Source organism: Conger conger, chromosome 8 (assembly GCF_963514075.1).
Source record: "Conger conger chromosome 8, fConCon1.1, whole genome shotgun sequence".
NCBI lineage: Eukaryota > Metazoa > Chordata > Actinopteri > Anguilliformes > Congridae > Conger > Conger conger.
Window position 1 is genome coordinate 38,141,049 of NC_083767.1, and position 18,855 is coordinate 38,159,903.

General features: G+C 45.5%; 1 protein-coding gene across 7 annotated transcripts in view; it reads right to left on the reverse strand.

Moving 5' to 3' along the window:
• Positions 1 to 1,044: 1,044 nt before the first annotated feature.
• The window catches only part of stim2b (stromal interaction molecule 2b), a 52,066-nt gene continuing 34,255 nt past the window's right edge, over positions 1,045 to 18,855 (reverse strand). For 6 of the 7 annotated variants that reach the window (XM_061252592.1, XM_061252595.1, XM_061252596.1 and 3 more), the window contains 10 exons: positions 13,332 to 13,443; positions 12,799 to 12,910; positions 9,923 to 10,038; positions 8,866 to 9,043; positions 7,693 to 7,870; positions 6,473 to 6,634; positions 5,352 to 5,452; positions 3,038 to 3,276; positions 2,373 to 2,559; positions 1,045 to 1,858 (listed from right to left, as the gene is read on the reverse strand). In XM_061252592.1, the coding sequence (XP_061108576.1) occupies positions 1,399 to 1,858; positions 2,373 to 2,559; positions 3,038 to 3,276; positions 5,352 to 5,452; positions 6,473 to 6,634; positions 7,693 to 7,870; positions 8,866 to 9,043; positions 9,923 to 10,038; positions 12,799 to 12,910; positions 13,332 to 13,443 (1,845 nt within the window). In that variant the 3' untranslated portion in view covers positions 1,045 to 1,398. Of the gene's footprint in view, positions 1,859 to 2,372; positions 2,560 to 3,037; positions 3,277 to 5,351; positions 5,453 to 6,472; positions 6,635 to 7,692; positions 7,871 to 8,865; positions 9,044 to 9,922; positions 10,039 to 12,798; positions 12,911 to 13,331; positions 13,444 to 15,088; positions 15,207 to 18,855 lie in introns of those variants that run through there. The other variant, XM_061252598.1, reaches the window with a different exon arrangement.

The following is an 18,855-nucleotide window of genomic DNA, read 5'->3' on the forward strand; positions in this document are numbered from 1 at the left end:
GTTGTAAAATGCTCTTACTTATGATAAGGTAGTCATTACAGATGATAGAATATGTAAATGTAACCAAAGTAATTCAGTCAATTCAAAGGAAATGTAGCGTCTATAGCATTGCTGACAAAATCTGAAATGGCACGTTGAATATCTGATTTTGAAATCCCTCTGAGAAAATGCAGAGGGAATGTAAATGTAGAAGATCAGGTGAGGAGAGCAACAAAACAAGAGATAAATAAGATTCGCAAATACCGAATAAAAACGAATCACAACAGAGTGCATAATGCCTCCATTTTTATTAATTTACTCTACAGTATACAAAGTTTCACACACTAAATGTTCAAAAAAATCCCTAACACTTTGTAAACAATTCAATTTTCTGCCCGTGAAACAGAATTTTTATTTGTATTTTCTTCTCCTTCATTTTGTCTGCCAGCGAGTGATGTACTTCTGACAACTGTATGCACGGCTGGGAAGCCGCCGCCTTCTCGACAGCTGCACAAAAACGCTCCCGCAACGTTGAAACAACGCTGAAACGACGTTGAAACGACGTTGCGCTGACGTCGCCACAGTTACGTCGACATTACAAAGGCGCGTGGTAAACAGAGGGTCGCTTTCGGGAGAGATTGGATTCACAGTGAGACCCAGGCCCTGGGGGGGCAGCACAGCGAAACCCAGCCCTGCTGCTGTGACAAAATCTGCATAATTCGCTCCTTCCTTTAGTAAAAATCAGTCTCTCTTTGTGAAAACCCGCCGATAGAAATCACATTTCTATTTAAAAACCTCTAATAGAACATTATATGTAAAAACATAGTATGTATAGAGATATATATATCTTATTTCTACAAATTATTATTCTTTTTTTTATTGACAATACCGCAAGCAGCGGCTCTCTCTCCTCAACAGGAAAGCAGTAGTGCAACAGACCTTAGCAGGATATTTTTCAAAGGAAAATCGTCAAGTATATGAGCTCTGTACCCTCGGTAAACAAGAGCTCAGTTAAAGCTCGATGACCATATCCCGCCCACCCGCCCCTTCCCCCAAAACCGCTGTCCTCTCCCCACCCCTCCTCCCAAAAAGTGACTTTTGGTTCTAACTAAAAAAAGACAGGAAGAAAGAAAACAAAAAACAGTAAACAGGTCATATACTGCTTGGTTGTCTTGGTGGCGGCTGGCACTGACCCTTGACCTTTGAGAACTGTCAACTGTGCGACTATGAGTGAACAAAAAAGGCATTGAAGAAAACAAAATGGCCTCTGATCTAGGGGAACCAGACAGAGCGACGTTCCAGTGAAAGAAAGGATGGGGGAAAAAAAAGATCACAAAGATCACAAAAAAATATATATTTTGGCTTTTTGTCGACAGTCCGTTTTAAGGCTAAACAACACCCCCCCCAACATTCTTCACTTTACTTTTTCTTCTTGAACAAGCTTTTTATCTTGGATGACGATGACCTCTTCAGTTTGTCGCAGTTCTCGCAAGGCTCCTGAGACGACACGGAGTGCATCTTTTCCTTCGCTACCTTGACGTGCTCGTCCAGCCCGGTCAGGGAAGGGTAGCGGGCTTCAGACCCGGGCGCTGGGCTGGCGGGAAGCTGGCTCAGGCTGTAGGACTTCTCCAGGATGCCGTTGTAGACCACCTTGCTCATGGGGTTAAAGCTCATGCTCTGAGACTCCGTCAGGGCCCGTGTCAGGTCAGGCGAGCCCTTGTGGGCGAGCTCCAGGGCCACCCGCGAGTCCAGCGCCTGCAGCTCCTGACCCAGAGCCTCCTCCCTGGAGATTTTTCGGGAGGGGGTCTCCTGGCCCCCAGTCCTCCGCCCTGAGGACGAGCTGAGAGACTCTGTGTCCGAACACGTGTCCAGGCTGTCCCTAGAGAGGGAGAGAGAAACAAAGGGCTGTCAACTACATCCTAGCAGACCAATGGTAACATCACAGGGCTTTTAACCTATAGCCTAGCACATTACTGGTAATATTACAGGGCTATCACCTGCAGCCTAGCACACTTGCACTAACACCACAGGGCTACCACCTACAGCCTAGCATACTACTGCTAACACTGCTGGGCAATCACCTATAGGCTAGCATACTGGTGCTAACACCACAGCGCTGTCACCTATAGCCTAGCACACCTGCACAAACACCACAGGGCTATCACCTATAGCCTAGCATACTACAGCTAACACCACAGGGATATCACCTACAGCCAAGACATCACCTTGTCTGTTCTGCACTTGCTTAACCACAGTTCTCTGTATTTTCTCGAAACGACATAAGCTGTCCTGTACGGGGGGCCTGCTACTACTGCTGCTACTACTACTACTACCAATAATAATAACAATAATAATATTGTTACAAATGCGAGGGTGACTCGGCGAGGACATACCCCCTCCGCTCTGTGTTGAAGAAGATGTGGTCCTCCTCTTCCTCGGGGTGATGGGACAGCGGGGTGCTGGCCATGGAGAGGAGGTCGGGGTCGGGGGAGAGCAAACCGGGGGGCTGGGAGCCCAGCAGACTGCGACGGGATCGGCACAGACTGCTGCTGCGCGACAGGGGGGGTCTCATCATCGAAGCTACGGGCGGGAGGGAGAGAGAGAGAGAGAGAGAGAGAGAGAGAGAGGGGGAGGGAGTCAAACTTAGGCGCTTCCCCGTTCTGCCAGCATCTCTGCTGGCGCCCAGGGGGTGTGGGCAGAAGCAACAGAAATAGTTCACTCTCGAAAGCTCCGAGGATCAAAGTGGGCCAGATGTACAAAAGTGTATTTGCTTAATGAAGCGTTATATGCATTCTGCACCCATATATCTGACAGAGCGAACAAAACAAACCTAAAGCAAGATTAACCGTGACCTATGCCGTGGACCTGCAGGGGCCAAGAACTGCTGGTTTTCCACTCTCCATTTACCTGGGAGTCAGGCGTGCCTGGCCAATCAGTGGCATTAATTACCCGGGAGAAAATAAAACCGGGGCAGGATTTGGAGTCGCGGTCCAGAGTTAACGATCCCTGACCTACGCTGTATGTCAGCCGGAGAGTTCCGGAGCGTCGGCCTACGTACAGGTGAACTGCGGAATGATGGGCGGCGTGTCCTCGTCCAGGTCGTCCACCCCTCCGGCGATGGGGTAGGGGGGCACGGAGACCCGGGGCATGACCACCCAGCTGTGGTCGGAGTAGAGGGTGGCGGTCAGGTTGGGCAGGCCCGAGTTGTTGACCACGGGGAAGCCGCAGAGTTTCTCGATCTGTTGCCACCTGTGGAGACGCTCACGCAGGCAAGCCGTTACCTCTGACAGGGCCTTCCTGTAAATGGTAAATGGAAAATGGTTAGCATTTATATAGCGCTTTCATCCAAACCTAGGCCTAGAAACACAGGGCTATCACCTACAGCTTAGCACACCAATGCTAACACCACAGGGCTATCACCTACAGCCTAGCACACCAATGCTAATACCACAAGGCTATCACCTACAGCCTAGCATACCAATGCTAACACCACAGGGCTATCACATACAGCCTAGCACACCAATGCTAACACCACAGGGCTATCACCTACAGCCTAGCACACCAATACTAACACCACAGGGCTATCACCTACAGCCTAGCACACCAATGTGCCACCTAAATTTGATTGTGCAATTGATGCTTCTCATTCACCCATTCATACACACACTCACACCCCAACGCCGAGTGGCTGCCATGCAAGGCACCAACCAGCTCATCAGGAGCATTTGGCGGTTAGGTGTCTTGCTCAGGGACACTTCGACACACCCAGGGCGGGATCGAACCGGCAACCCTCTGACTGCCTGATGACTGCTCTTACCGCCTGAGCCAATATCAACTGCCGCAAACACACACAGCGCCACGCCTCCCAATCAGACAGAACCTCATCCACCAATCGGAGAAATACTGACTGCTGCAGATATAACTGAAACTCATTGACCAATTGGAGGAAGGTTTATTGTGACACAAATAACTGAAAGTCATCCATCAACCTGAGAAAGAAAATTACTGTGGCATTAATAACTGAACCTCTTTGAACAATTAGAGAAAGGTTTCCTGTGACACACATAATTGAACTTCAGCCATCAATCAGAGAGAGAAATTACTGTGACGTAAATAACTGAACCTTGTTGAACAATTAGAGAGAAAGGTTTACAGTGGCACAAATCCTCGTCCACCAATCAGAGAAATAATTACTGCCACAAAAATAACTGAACCTCTATGAACAATTAGAGAAAGGTTTACTGTGACGCAAACAACTGAACCCTGTCCACCAATCAGAGAAAGCATTACTATGATAAACACACACCAAACAATCTTTACAAAGCAATCTTTGGAGCTTTGCTCGGACAAACACGAAAATTACAGTACACATCAGACCGAATTGAAGTGAAACCACCCAGAAAAGGGATGTCCAGTGACATACACAGAGCACCATGGAGGCCACTCAGAGAAAGCACTTCTGAGACCCACACATTTCCAATACTCAACTATTTCCGAGTGTGCATACTTTTAAACTTGGTCAGTATGCAAGTCTGCCAGATTTCAATCTCCAGAGAAAATTGTGTTGTGCTAAAATTCTTGCCGCCGTGTCAATGTAATGCTACAACAACCGCACAAAAATCAAGCATTTATGCAGACAAGAGTATACGGTTTCATGTTTGCAAATGCTTTAACATCTCTAAACCTCTTTCACTGATCTAAGCTTAAGAAGTAACAGTCTGATGTGATCAGGCGCACAGTGAAGACATTCAAAGGCTTAAAATAAATACATAATACAATAAGTTGAAATATATCTTGGAAAATAAACGCTTTTCTATTCCTGACATCAGTGTCAATTACTCTTTATTTGTAGAGCTATGTCTACACCGGCTCAGGTGTCCTTACTTCAGGATGCATGTTAGCACGTCTCAGCTCAGTGAAATGAGATAAAATGGAGTCGCTTTTCTATTTTTCAGCCAGCCTTTCCGACCGGTGATGAGCCTGCCTTCGCAAACCCCAAAATCAGCGGGGTCCTCGCGTATGGGGCCACAGAATCTGATTGGGGGAGTATCTCTGTCTGCTCTGTTCCTGAAGCCCCCTTTTCAAATTCAATTCAATTCTGAATTTTTGTAAAGTGCCTTTTACAGAGACACTGTTAGATAGACACTTTTTAGGAAAAAAGGAAAATTGAGAAGGAGCCGGAATTCATCCGGTAGGGGTCAGAAAGGGACAGGGCCAAGTATGAAAAAAAAACCTCCCCAAGTATGAAAAATTGTATTTTCCGTCGTTATCTGTAACGTTGAACAGATGGTGCGTGTGCTCGTGTATGTGTGTGTGCGTGTGTGAATGTGTGTGCCTGTGTGTGTGTGTGTGAGCGTGTGTGAAATCCTTACTTGGCCTCCAGAATCTTGTGGTCCACCTCATCCAGGGATGAACTGTGTGCCACGTGCAAGGTCCCGAACACTGAGCTCCTCTTCTTTTTTATTTTTTCTGCCTGTTCTCACACACACACACACACACACACACAGATTAAACCCATTCAGCCGACCTCGATCCGCTTCATTATTTTGAGTATCGCTCGGTTTTGCCATCATTTCTGCCACCGATACTGCAAACAAAATGGCACTGTTGCCATCGGTCACGTAGGAAATGTTTAGGAGTCATAAAAATGACAGGAAGTAGAACACAATGTCCTGCATATTACTGCTGGAGCAAACAGTAACTCACAACTACTCATTACATAACTAAACATTAAGTATAACAAATGATATCTCAAGGTAGCAAGGGTATCATACCATATTTGAGAGAATGAGCCATCAGTAGTTTCCAGGCGCACTTTCATAGTTATATAATCTTGTTTTATTATGTGTGACACGTATCTCTGCCTTAGCAGCATTAATGCGGTTTTGTAATTTAGCGTTTTGATTTCCCCAGATGTGTTCAGATACTTTTTTTAATATATATTATAAATCATTTTTATATTATTAAAAATGACTGACCTTGCTTCAGTGCAAAACAAAACTGTGTGTGTCTGCATGTGCGCATGTGTGTGTGTGTGTGTGTGTCCGTGTGTAAGGAAAAGTTCAAATGTGTCTGACTAGTTGGAACCGCCTACAGAGCAAGACTCACACTGCTACCATCAAAACCTGTATATAGGCCCTGCATTTTAGTGCTCATATTTGACCTGCAGACCATCATATCTTTATCTTTTCCCTAAGAAACAGTCAGCACCACCTTGCCACTCAGGTTAAAAACAGGAAGTGAGGTGGCAGGAAGTCTTTCTCAACGTGTCTTTAACAACAGTGAGCTGCAGTTCAGGTTCAGATAAAACAGGAAGTGAGGTGGCAGGAAGTCTTTCTCAATGTGTCTTTAACAGCAGTGAGCTGCAGTTCAGGTTCAGGTAAAACAGGAAGTGAGGTGGCAGGAAGTCTTTCTCACCTAGTCTTCAGTGACAGTGAGCTGCAGCTCAGGTTAAGGTAAAACAGGAAGTGAGGTAGCAGGGAGTCGTTCTCACCTCGTCTTTAGCGACAGTGAGCTGCAGCTCGGCGCTCTGTTTCTTTATGTTGTAGTACTGGACCTCCACCTCGTGTGTGAGCTGTAACCACATCTGCAGGGCTTCTGGGACAGACCAACCTGCATGCATCTCCTTCTCTGCCCTCTTCAAGGCCACACGCACCTGAGAAACAAGAGAGGGAGGGAGGGAGCGCTTAACCACACCTTGCTAAACAGAACTATAAATACCCTTACTGCTGTATTAAGGACGGTCATTGACTGCAGTTCACGCTTTGGTAATGTGCACATATTGCATGAAATGCCAATGAAGCAAAGATTGTCACTGTAATAGAGAGAGAGAGAGTGGACAGAGCAACAAGAAAGAGAGAGGGAGAGAGACAGAGAAATACAGAGAGAAGGAGATGCAGAGAAAGGGGAGAGAGAAAGAGACATTAAACGTGTTTGCTTATGTTTATTACTTATGCATATTGTTACGGAGTTTAATATTTGTTTGTTTATGTAAGGCTTTGGCAATATATTCCACAATGATGTGCCAATAAAGCATTCTTCACATGAACTGAGAGAGAGGAGGGGGAGGGAGAGCAAAGGAGAACAACAGGGAGGCTGAGGAAAACAGAACGCGGAAAGGGGGCGAGAGAAAGCGACAAAAACGGAGAGGGAGACGGAGGAAGAGAGGAGGAGGAAGAAGCGAAAGACTTCACTTGTTTCACACTTCGCACAGCATGGAGCCAACCCCGGTAACCTTCAGAAAGATTTAGCCCACATTAAAAGTGAATCCCGTGTCCGGCAGTGACATTGCACAAAGGGCCAGTGGCTGAGCCTGTACCCTCCAGGTCACAGATTTCATTCATAAATGAAGGCTTCCAATGGACCCTTGGCAAGGCGCTAAACCCAAATTGCATCATTAAATATCCAGCTGTACGTGTTGATAACATGTGGAAAAAATATGGCATGAAAATGACTGTGAATAAGAATTCTGTTCAGCAAATATAAAGTGTAAAAAAAAAAAAAAATCTGGAGGTGCGTGTACGGCGGTGGAGCAGGAGCTCCCCCTGCGGGTCTGGCTGGGCATTGCAACAGCCAACGATGGAGTTTGAGCTCCCCCTGCTGGTCTCACCGAGGAAGCGCACGCACCGGTGAGCGAGCAAAGGCCCCACACTTGTCTGCTGAACGTGTGAGCAAGTCGGAGACAGAGCAGGAGCTCCCCCTGCTGGCCCCTACCTGCACCAGCTCCTCCTCCGCGTATTTCAGACGGCTCAGCTCAGACTCTGCCCCCTGCCGCAGCTCCCGAAGCCGATGCGCCTCCGTTTTGGCTCCGTTTATCTCATCCCTCATCTTCTGCTCCAGGTTCTGCTTCTCCACCGCCACTGTCCGGTTCTCCTCCTGGGCCTTCTCCAGACTGCGACGGTGGTGAGGGGGAAGTGGAGGGGAGGCGGACGCACCGAGTTAAATTAATTTGGTCTCAGTCAGAACTCAAATCCAATAACAACTTTTACTGCTGTAGCCAAAAACCGTGCCTTCTTCCCTCCAGCCATCCTGAAAGCGATAAAAATCAATCCGAGACGAGAGAGGCCGATTAGCCCGTCCGTCATCTGCTGGGTAAAATCAGCCCACGAACTCCGCATATCCAGTAATAAATCAGTCATTCAAATGCGAACGGACTCAGAAGCAGTCAGGTTCCAGCTCCACTCCTGCCTCACACTCTGTACAAAGCTCACCACAAATAGCAGCGGGGGGGATTGCCCCAGGTCTAATCAACTGTAAGTCACTTTGGATAAAAGTGTCAACCAAATAACATTGATTTATTATGTTATTTTTATCCCTGAGATTCCCTTTTCATTCCTTTCATTCCTTTTTTTTCACTGCATTGTAACAATGAGCACTGGGCAACATTTCATCCTTCCATTTTCTAAAACACTTATTCCTGGTCAGGGTCGGGGGGGGGGGCTATCCCAGCATGCAGCACGTGGAAAGCAGGAAGACACCCTAGAAAGGTCACTTATCCATCGCAGGGCTCACACAGCATTCACACACACACACACACACAAACACACACACTCATACCTACAGGCAATTTAGAGTCTCCAATCAACCTAACTTGTGTATTTGGACTGTGGGAGGAAACCGGAGTACCTGGCGGATATGGTAAGAACATGCAAAGTCCACATAGAAAGACCCTCTACTGGGATTCAAACTTGAAATCTTCTCGCGACAGTGCTACCCACTGCACCCCCATTCTGCCCGCAACATTTCACCAACAGACAGTGAATGAACAACTGAGCCTAGTTCAGAGATTTAAAATTTCTTTGAAGCAGTGTATGGAATAAAATTCCCCCTCGGGCCCAGCACGGAAAGCCGCTGGGTAACCGCGGAAGTTTCCGGAAGCCCGCTCACCGGCCCTGCAGCTCCATGAGGCTCTGCTCGGCGTGCTGAAGACTCTCCAGGTCCTTCATCATCCGCGAGACGTGCACCTTGGACGCCTTGTTCTGCAGGTACGCGAACCAGCAGCCCCCAACACCGATGATGATGGACACCATTAAAATGAAGTCTTTCATCCAGTTATGATGCGGGCCTGAAGAAGAAGAAAAAGAATTAAGTGAGGAAGGAGGACTAGGGAGATGGTGGAGTCACATTCGCGGAGACATTTCACTACAAACACCATTTCAAGCAGCTTGGCTGGGCTGGGAGTCAAGCTGTTAAGTGTCCAAGTGTTGTGGCGATGCGCATTTCGCATGTAACAAACAGAACTAGCATACATTTGTGACGCTTTATTTCTAGACGAATCACAGCATACGTGCAGGTGTCATGTGACCCACATCGTCGGGCTGAGCGTGGAAGGAGATGGTGTTAGGTGGAGAGGTCAGGGGTCAGGGCTGAACCTGGATAACAGCACTAAACGTGCAGGTGTTGAGACGGATAGAATGTAGAGCGTGTCCTGGGTCGTATAATGGAGCATACCGGTTTGTGAACTGGGTATTCAGTTCCAAAAGCTGTTGGGTTTCATTGCCAGGTGGGGCACCGCCATTGTGGCTCTTGGTCACGGTACTTAAACCTGAACTGCTTCTGTAAATATCCAGCCGTATAAATGGATTTCATGTGAAAAGAAAGCAAGCTGTGTAAATGACCCCGGATAACTCTGCCTGCTAAACAGTTGCATTGTAAATGTCCTCTGCGGGCTTCCATAGACTGTGGTTTTTAGGCATTCTGAGGGTGCGGGTGGGGGGGGGGGGTGTATGTACAGAGGTGGGGCACCGCCATTGTGGCTCTTGGTCACGGTACTTACACCTGAACTGCTTCTGTAAATATCCAGCCGTATAAATGGATTTCGTATAAAAAGAAAGCAATCTGTCTAAATCACCCTGAATAAGAATTACATTGTAAATGTCCTCTGCGGGCCTCCATAGACTGTGGTTTTTAGGCATTCAGAGGGTGTGCGGGGGCGTGTACATACGCAGAGGCGGTCCGAACAGCACTGCATCCAGGGCTTTCAGATTGAGCTTCTGTTTGTGCCGCTGATCCACGATTCTCAATTGTAGTGACATGAAGGACGGTTCGTTAGCAGCTATTCTGTAAAAGGACGACAGTAATACAGGATTAGGAACTGTTCTTGAGACTGGTTGGTTTGTCTTTTTTGCTAACTCTTTAGCAGGGAATACACCAAGCCGGTGTCGGCTGTGGTCGGCCCTTGAAGAAGATGTCGGGATTCTTCAAGGGCTGACCTTCTTCGTTGGCGTCCCGATTAAAAAAAATGACAATAGGAGCTCATCGGTTAGCTCTTCAAGGCAATCAGCGTGCAGTGTTGACATGGGAGAAGGTGCATGGTGCACAAAAGGAAGGCGACAACAACAATTCGCTGCCATTCGCAAAATTTTACTACCAAAATAAAGGTCAATTCTGACAAGAACTGACACCTCCCAGGGCACCTATGTTATTTACAAACTATTTGTAAAATGGTATACTGTATTATCTCTTGCTAAATGACTTGTTAAACGACTTTCCTGACCCAACGGTATAGTACTGTAAATGTTGGCAGCTGGAACCTGCAGCTGCTACGGAGGCTGCCTCTGCAATGTTAGTTTGGCTCAGAAACTGGGACCTTCGCTCAAATGAATACTGGCACTTATTTTTTTCCACTTCAAGCACTGCTGGTACTGTTTTCAAAACCTGAAATGATTGCGAGTAGCCTAAGCTATTAGAACCGGCACGCTAGGTGGTGGTGTGTTCCCTAGGTGGATAAATTACAATAAACAAGTCTAGGGCAGAGCTTTTTGTGCTCTGCTGCACTGTGGAGTGTACTTAAAATGTACTTTTTTTAAAAGTTTTCCTTTCCAGAGAAAGGGATTAACAAAGAGGTGACACTCCCTCTGAACCCAATATACGCGATATAGGCTAAATGATGACTTTCGCTGAGGTGAAGAATGCAAATGAATGAAAACGGGGAGACGGCCTTCAGGGCAGTGAGGACACTTAGTCAGAGAGCTGGAACAGATCACTCCTGACCAGGGGCAAAGAGACCCCCCTTGTTGCCAGCTGAATATTGGGGGTCCATTGGCTTGGTGCATTCCCTGCTTTAGCCTTTGGTTGGAAAGTAACTGGAAAGTTTTTGTATGTGTATGTATTTCATATGTGTATGACTAGATGTACTATATGGATGTTCGTGCATATGTATGCAAGCACATGTGAACGCATATATGTTTGAGTAAATGATATGCAGTATGTATGTGTGTAGATATATGTGTGCATGTGGGAATGTGTGCAAATTTGTACATGCATTCAGGGAAATGGTTCTGGCTATGAGCAAGTGCGGTTGTGGGGTGGTTTGGTGGAGTGTGTGTGTATGTGTTTGCGTAGGCGTGTGCATGCATTTGGGCCTGTTGGTATGTGCATGTGATTCTGCATGTTTACCAGTATGCATGTGTAAATTTGGTGTGTGTCTGCATGTGTGCATGCATGTTTGTGTGCATGTGTGTGCGCGCGGGATCTTCTGCACAGTGTGCAGGCAGAGCGAAGGTGGAATTCTGCTGTGACATCATTCCCTGAGCCAGCAGTGAACTGGGGCTGAGGGGGGGGAACATGACCCCATCTCAAACCCCCACCCCCCCAAAAGCAGCACATTCCTCTCCCAAACGTGGCCTTTCCCATGAGCAGCGGGCGTCTCATTCCCGAAACGTAGCCCCGCTTTCCTCCTGACGTCAGTAAACTACTTCAGTTCGGCACTCGAAAGGTGACCGGTAAAGTGGAGCTTCACGGTAATAGATTCAATATGTGTTACTACATCATAATCCTTCTGCATTTAGGAAGGCATCTAATCAACATCTAATCTGACTGTCAAGCAGTCAGACCAACATGGGGTATGTTACTCAAAATATATAATACACAGTGGTGTCATTTCTGTTACATCTTTGTTCCACGTGGCATTAAAAATAATTTCCTCCTAAAACCAGAAGAGGGTAGTCTTGAGCTAAGGATAAATACATTTCTTGAGCGAGCGAGATTATGCACTATATAAATACAGCACTGTAAATGCAAAAGTGTCAGATTTGTTTTGCTCTGGAGACGAGAGTGAATTATATTGGTTTTGAAACTTATGAAAGGTGATAAAACACCAACCCACAAAGAAACAGATTTGAACATTACACACTGGCAAACTTTAAATGGTCCTTGAAGAGAGATAAATTGAACGTAGACTGTTAATCTGCGCATGAAGTCACCAATGCAGCTCGTGAAGGTACTTTATCTTTAACAGAAAAAGGATGTGGGGGGGGGGGGTTCCAGCAAACGGCTTTTTCCAAATATGTTTATGTCTTTACAACTTAAAACGACACAATAGTTATCAGGTTACTCATATGGTGTATTGCCTTCCAGAAACGGTGTTGAGTAGCATTAGCCTATTCATTTAAGGTAATTACCTCTTAACCTTTTTGGATAAAAATACCAACACTGGCTAGGCTCCCCCTGCTGCCCTTTCTGTGTACTGCAGCACGGCAGATAGGATATCATGAAGGAAGTAAGATTGGGTGGGAAGCCTTAGCTACATGAGGAAGCAACGTAGTTTTTTGACCTCTCTCTCTCTTTTCACACATTCGCTTATCTAATTGTGACTAATTGTGACTGCTGTGCTTTTGACTTCCTTTGATTTTAAGTTCACTGGAGAATATTTGTATTTACTTCAGAGGAAATATACCCTATTTCTGTTGCAATTGAACCTTTTTTTTCTGTTGCAATGGAGAATGGGGCAGAGTGTGAGTCGGAATCTCATGGTGGCTACAATATGGGAATTTGGTGAAACGAATCCACCGCGGTGTAAAGGTCAGGGGTCAAGCTCACCGAGGTAGTGTGTTCCCATTCACTCCGAAGTCCCGGAAGTTTTTCTCATAGTGGGGTAGTTCAACAGACTCCTTCAGCCACTCAATTGTGTCCTCCGCCGTCCAGTTATGCACTAGGAGGGAGGGAGGGAGTGAGAGCGTTTAAGGATAAATACATTGAGTGATGGAAACAGGAAAAGAAGGGGAAGAATAGGGTATGAAAGAAAGGGCGAGAAACAAAAAGTATGAATGGAGAAAGAAAGCAGGAGTGAAAAGAAAAGAGCGGATAAAATGAGGGAGGCAGAGAGAAAGGAAAAGGGAGAGAGAGAAAGAGAGATTGTGCTGTTGATGCATAATTTGACACAGTTTAGTCAGAATCTAATAGCTAATCTGTCTCACTTAAACCCCTGTGGTGTTGCGACCCCATACTAATCACTGGAGCTGTTCATGTCTCTCACAGTTCAGAACAGGACACGCTTTCCCTTCAGCCAGCAAGCATGCGAAGGGTGCTGGGACTTGTAGTCTTTTCCCTCCCCCCTGCTCTTTCTCCAGTACCTTCCGAAGTCTTCCAGCTTTTCCATAGTTCCTCCACTGTAATGTGCTGATCCTCTCTGTGGAGGTTGCTGTGCTTGTTTGTCTGTTGCTGCTTCATGTCCTCTATGATGAACTGAAACGAAGAGGAGAGAGGGAGAGAGAGAGAGAAAGAGAGAGATATGTAAGCTGTAAAGATATGTAGATATGTAAGAATGTAAAATGTAGATAGAGATAGGGAGCAGTAAGACAAGTGCACACTAATCACAGGGCCATCAGGCAGCACACGATGCCAATATCAGGCTACAATTCAAATGTCATGACCAACGTGTAACGGAAGTATAAACACTTAATTCACAGACACACAGAGTGCACCTGTAGTGCAATAAGCTGAAGAGCGTGTTCGCACGAGTTCCATTTCTGGCAGAGAGTAAATATCCAGGGGAAACGGAATAATAATGTTCAATAGGGAGCCCTGTGTCTGTGTATTTCAAAAGATTTCCCTTTGGTCTGTGCCCTCTGACACTTCCTCTCTGCCTCTTTCTTCCTCTCTATCTGTTCCTCTCTCTCTCTCTCTCTCTCTCTCTCTCTCCTGCGTAGGCAGAAACAGACCACAGGCTCTCATCGCTGATCTGCTGAGCACATCTCACCGGCTCACACATCCCCCTGTAATTTAACGCATCTAAAGCTATCCCACAAACCCTGAGCGATACGACGTTTCTTACGATGCGAATGCTCCTTTTTTTTTTTTTTACCTGATGAAACAAAGTACTGAAGCCGCTACAAAGTGCGTGCTTGCAATGTGCCTTTGTGGTTAAGTTTGTTTCCAGATGGTTCCGGTTTTAAACTGGGTGCTACTGCAGTTACTTTGAGCAAAGCGCTTCACATGAACTGGTTCAGTGAGTATCCGTATGAAAGGACTCTGTTTCAGAAGACAGATATTGTATAAACCATACGCATCGAGAACACTGTGCCGTGTGTCTGAGCTATAGCGTTAGATAGCTGGCGCTGCCCCTGCTATCTGCCCAGAGGTACTGCGGTCAACCTGGTCAGGAGATCTGGACCACTCGTTTGAGACACTCCCATGTTGTTTTCCCTTTTTAGGTTATGGACAAGGGGCAAAGAGAAGCAGTGTGCACCTAACCAGGCTGAGCTGTTCCTCAAGGGAGCAGGGTAGGGAGATGCAAACACAAACACAAACACACACGCAGACAGACAGACAGACAGAGAGACAGACACACACACACACACACACACACACATACATACACACACAGTATGTGTGACAAATCATCGGTTTTTGAAAATGTATTTATGAAAAAAATAAATAAACTGGAGTAGCCTACAGACAAAAAATGTATAGCATTTCCAAACTTTATTTTGGGCCATCTTAAAAATTTAAATATAAACAGATAGTAGTTAGATAATAGCCTAATTGCCAAATTAAAGATTTACATTTACATTGACATCGTGCTCAGAGATGTCCAGCAGTCTGTAGTTAAAGTTGTGACATTTACATTAAGGCATGCTGGTCATTTTTTCTTTGCTTTATTTGTTTTAATATAGGCTATATGGCATATGTTCGCACACAGGCATGTGCACCCACACACACACTCGCACACACACACACACACACACAGACACACATAAAAAACAGCCGCACCCATAGGTGCATAGCAGTAAGGATTACTGCCTGATTTACATCCTAATCGCACTTTTGCCGGGAAGACCTTGCCAACAAAACCAAATAGGCAGTGTTGCCATGGTTACAACACACACACCTTTCATGCTCCATGTCATACAAGGTCTCACTGGGATGCATGATGCAACTGATCCAGAAGTGAATCTTAATTCAAAACACAAAAACACACATTTTATTTCTGGTAATTCAAATTCAGAAATCTTAAAATCTTAAAATCTTAAATCCAAAATCTTAATTTAGGCACTCACAAAGAATGTCTGCAAAGCTAATAACAAGTTATTATTATCTTATTAATCTTAATCTTATTATTATCTAATAGGGGAGACAAATGAAATCCTCAACTGGAAATGCTTTGAATGTATGTGCAAACAGAATAAGCAAATTTGTACTTATAACTGTCTTTGTAAGCCATTCAAATGAATGGGGTATAATTTATTACAGGACAGAAAAATGCTAGTTAGGAAATGTATTTATTTCTGATAATCATCTCCAATAATGATAAAACATGACTTTGGGGAAATGCTTCTGAGTTTCAGTAGAATAAATAAATATTAAATTAGGTAATATGTGCATAACAGAACATATTATTAATGATCATACAATAAATTGAATATTTACTGGTCATAGATATAGTTATCTGAACCTGGTGATGTCATCTGATGATGTCATCTGACCAGCTCCCCCAGCCAGGGCTGCCGTGATGACATACGAGAGGGGATTTCTGCACTGCTGCTATGGTAACAGGAAGCATTGCAGGGAGCTTCCTCCTGGTACAGAAACCAGGAAACAATCAGTTCTGCATGATTCCGCTGGGGCCACCCCGGCACAGAATGTCCACATGCATCTGATTATGATGCCTTATGGGACTAAAAAGCGAATACACGGACAAGCTCTGTCTCTCCACGTTTGACAATAAAGTTTTTCAGTCGCAAACGGACCCAGGGATGTGAGCTTCAAAACATTCTGGCCCATTTCTGTACTCAGTACTCTTTTACTCTTATATTCTGTATTGTATAGAAAAGGGAATTCCTTGGTCATTTCTGCTCTATCATTCAGGAGACATGAAGGTCCACTGCAGAGGAGACCTTAATGAATGTTAACTGTACCGCTCGGAGTTGCTGCAGTAGCAGCCCTGCCACTTTCAATTGAGAGGACCGATATACAACCATAAAAATAGTCATTTCAAAACTATTGAAAACTGTACAAAGTAAAACTAGTGTGACCTTAAAATCTGAAGTTACTGCACTCTTGAGTAAAGGGAAACGTCAGTGCTTAATTTTGTCTTTGCTCCAACAGCAGAAATCTGCTCTGGTGACGTGTCTCCCTCTCTCTCTCTCACTGAGAGCACGTCGTGCAGTAATGATAGTTCACCACTAGGGGCATTAAAGAGCAAAGGAAAGCCTTGCAGGAGAGTTGCAAGGTCACGACTAACATGAACAGAGCTTCTCGTCTTTAGAATGCTTCACGAGGAGAAAGTCCTCATCAGTCAAAAACAATGCACCATAAGTGTTGGGCATATCCACTTATGTGAGGAAGTGAATGGGGTCTGAAGGACCCATTTTGAATGAAAAAACAACTCTCAATATTTTAATTTGCAGAGAGCGTGCCCTGCAGCTGAATGGATGTAGAAGCCACGGGCGGACACACACGCCAAGTGACGCGCCCCCTCTTTGCACGGCTATTACCAGCCAAACAAAGACTCGGTCTGTTCTGAGAACGTTCCGGACGACCTGTCTCCTCGTGAACTTGCAAAGAGCACCATCGTTTCCGTTCTTGAGGATGTTCTGTCCGCGGGACGTGTGAGCAGAATCATCACCGGACCCAAAGGCGGATGTGCGTTCGGTCGCTAATCTCCTCCTAGGACAGTGATTAATCCATCTACACCACACCAAGCAGGCCATCTGCACAACACTGACAAATCCGTCTACAGAAGGGATGCATAAATATCCCCGCCGCACCCAGAGAAACCAACTACAACGAAAAAATCTACACAAAATCCACACAGGCCAACACCAATAACAACACAAATTTCTACTCAAAATCCACATACTGTAAGCCTACACAACAAGCATTCAAATGTCTATACCCACACGACACCCACATAATCCTATGCACGGGCCACACAAATACCTCCACAAGACCAACACAAACAACTACAAGGGACTTGCACAAATATTTAATCTACACCCATACAACTGTGCACACATTCGTCACCACACAATGACCACACACCAATTGAAATTTCAAATGGGCGTTTACGCACACACGCTGAACTTTTCGAACACAAAACGCTGAACGCCAAAACCAAACGCACGGCCAGAAAACAAACACTCGAGAGACTCGTTGGGGCAGTGCGTGTGTCGCGAAGGACAGAACATGAATGAGCTCCTTATATTCGGGCCTCTCTTATTTCTCCGCGAACTCTCGGCCCCCCCAACCCCCCCCCCCCCCTCTCGCTCGGGGGGTCATGTGTTGACTTAGCAACGCGCTTGGGGCTTGGGTCAGAGGCTCCTCGGCATCTGCCCGGCCTGATCGAGAAAAAAAAAAAAGGAAAAAAATGTGCTGCAGCTTGAAAGGAGATACTCTCCCCTCAACCTCCCCCCCCTCTTCCCCTGCCCCGCGCTCATGTGATGAGAAGAAAATGTGTGGCCATCTCAGTCAGAAGCCTGACGCTAGAGGGGAACGTTCTAGAAATCCGGCCTCTCTCTCTCTCCCTCCCTCTTTTGCCCTCGTCGTGTCTCTGTACTTCCGCCTTAATCCCGAGACCTTTTCCCAGACAGCCCCGGTAATACTGCATATAGGACCGGGGGCGCCACGGGGGGTTAGAACGGTTCCGAGAGGGTTAGGACGACTTGACGACTAGGGCTTGACTGACAGGGGCCCTTAAAAACACTGTGCAGTAGTTGTGCAAAGACGGAGAGGCCTGGTGGTGTGAGATAATTTCAGGTCCCCAGTATAGGACAATAACATACTTTGTTATATTGCACTTTACACAGCTGTTCCCTTTTTTCTTACTTTGCTTTATTGCCCTTTACACAGCTGTTCCTTTTTAATCCCTCCTTAATACCACTCATGTGCATTACTGGTTAAGAGCATAAATTCAGCTATTATTTCTGTACACCGTCATTTTTAACCCGCCTGAACATAATTATGAAACATTATTTTATGTTATTTTTATTTTTTCTTCTTCTTATCATTTTTCTTATTATTATTATCATTATCCTTATTATTTTTCTTCTTATTTTTATTATTCTTCTTATCATTATTCTTATTAGAAGTGGTGGTAGTGCTGTGTTGCTGCTGTTGTTTATGGGGGGGGATGCCAGCAGGCCATGATATACCCTACAGTAAGTGGACCCTCTTCTCATGCATTCTCCTTGGCATAAAGCAACTGCCCAGGCATGAGAGAACGCACAATGAATCTTAAGCATCAAAATCAAGCATGCAAAGAGAGCAATGTTCCAGGGCTACCGTAACTATTTCCACTAATTATCAAAGAGCGATTCCTCTCCCACGGAGGCTTTCAACACATCGCTGTCAAATTTCAAATTATAAAATGAAGGTCAATTTTGATATCATGAACCCAAGGGCCCTACAGCGAGAGAAGGGGATATTTAAAACAGAGTAGCACTATAAGAAATAAAAAATAAAAAAGAGGAAGGGACACACACACACACACACATTCAGTGAGCACTTTATTAGGTAGACCTTTACACCACCTTTTAATGCAATCTAATCAGCCAATCATGTGGCCGAATCTCGATGCATAAAAGCATGCAGACATCGTCAAGAGGTTCAGTTCAGTTCAAACATGAGAATGTTGAAAAAAATGTGATCTAGGTGACT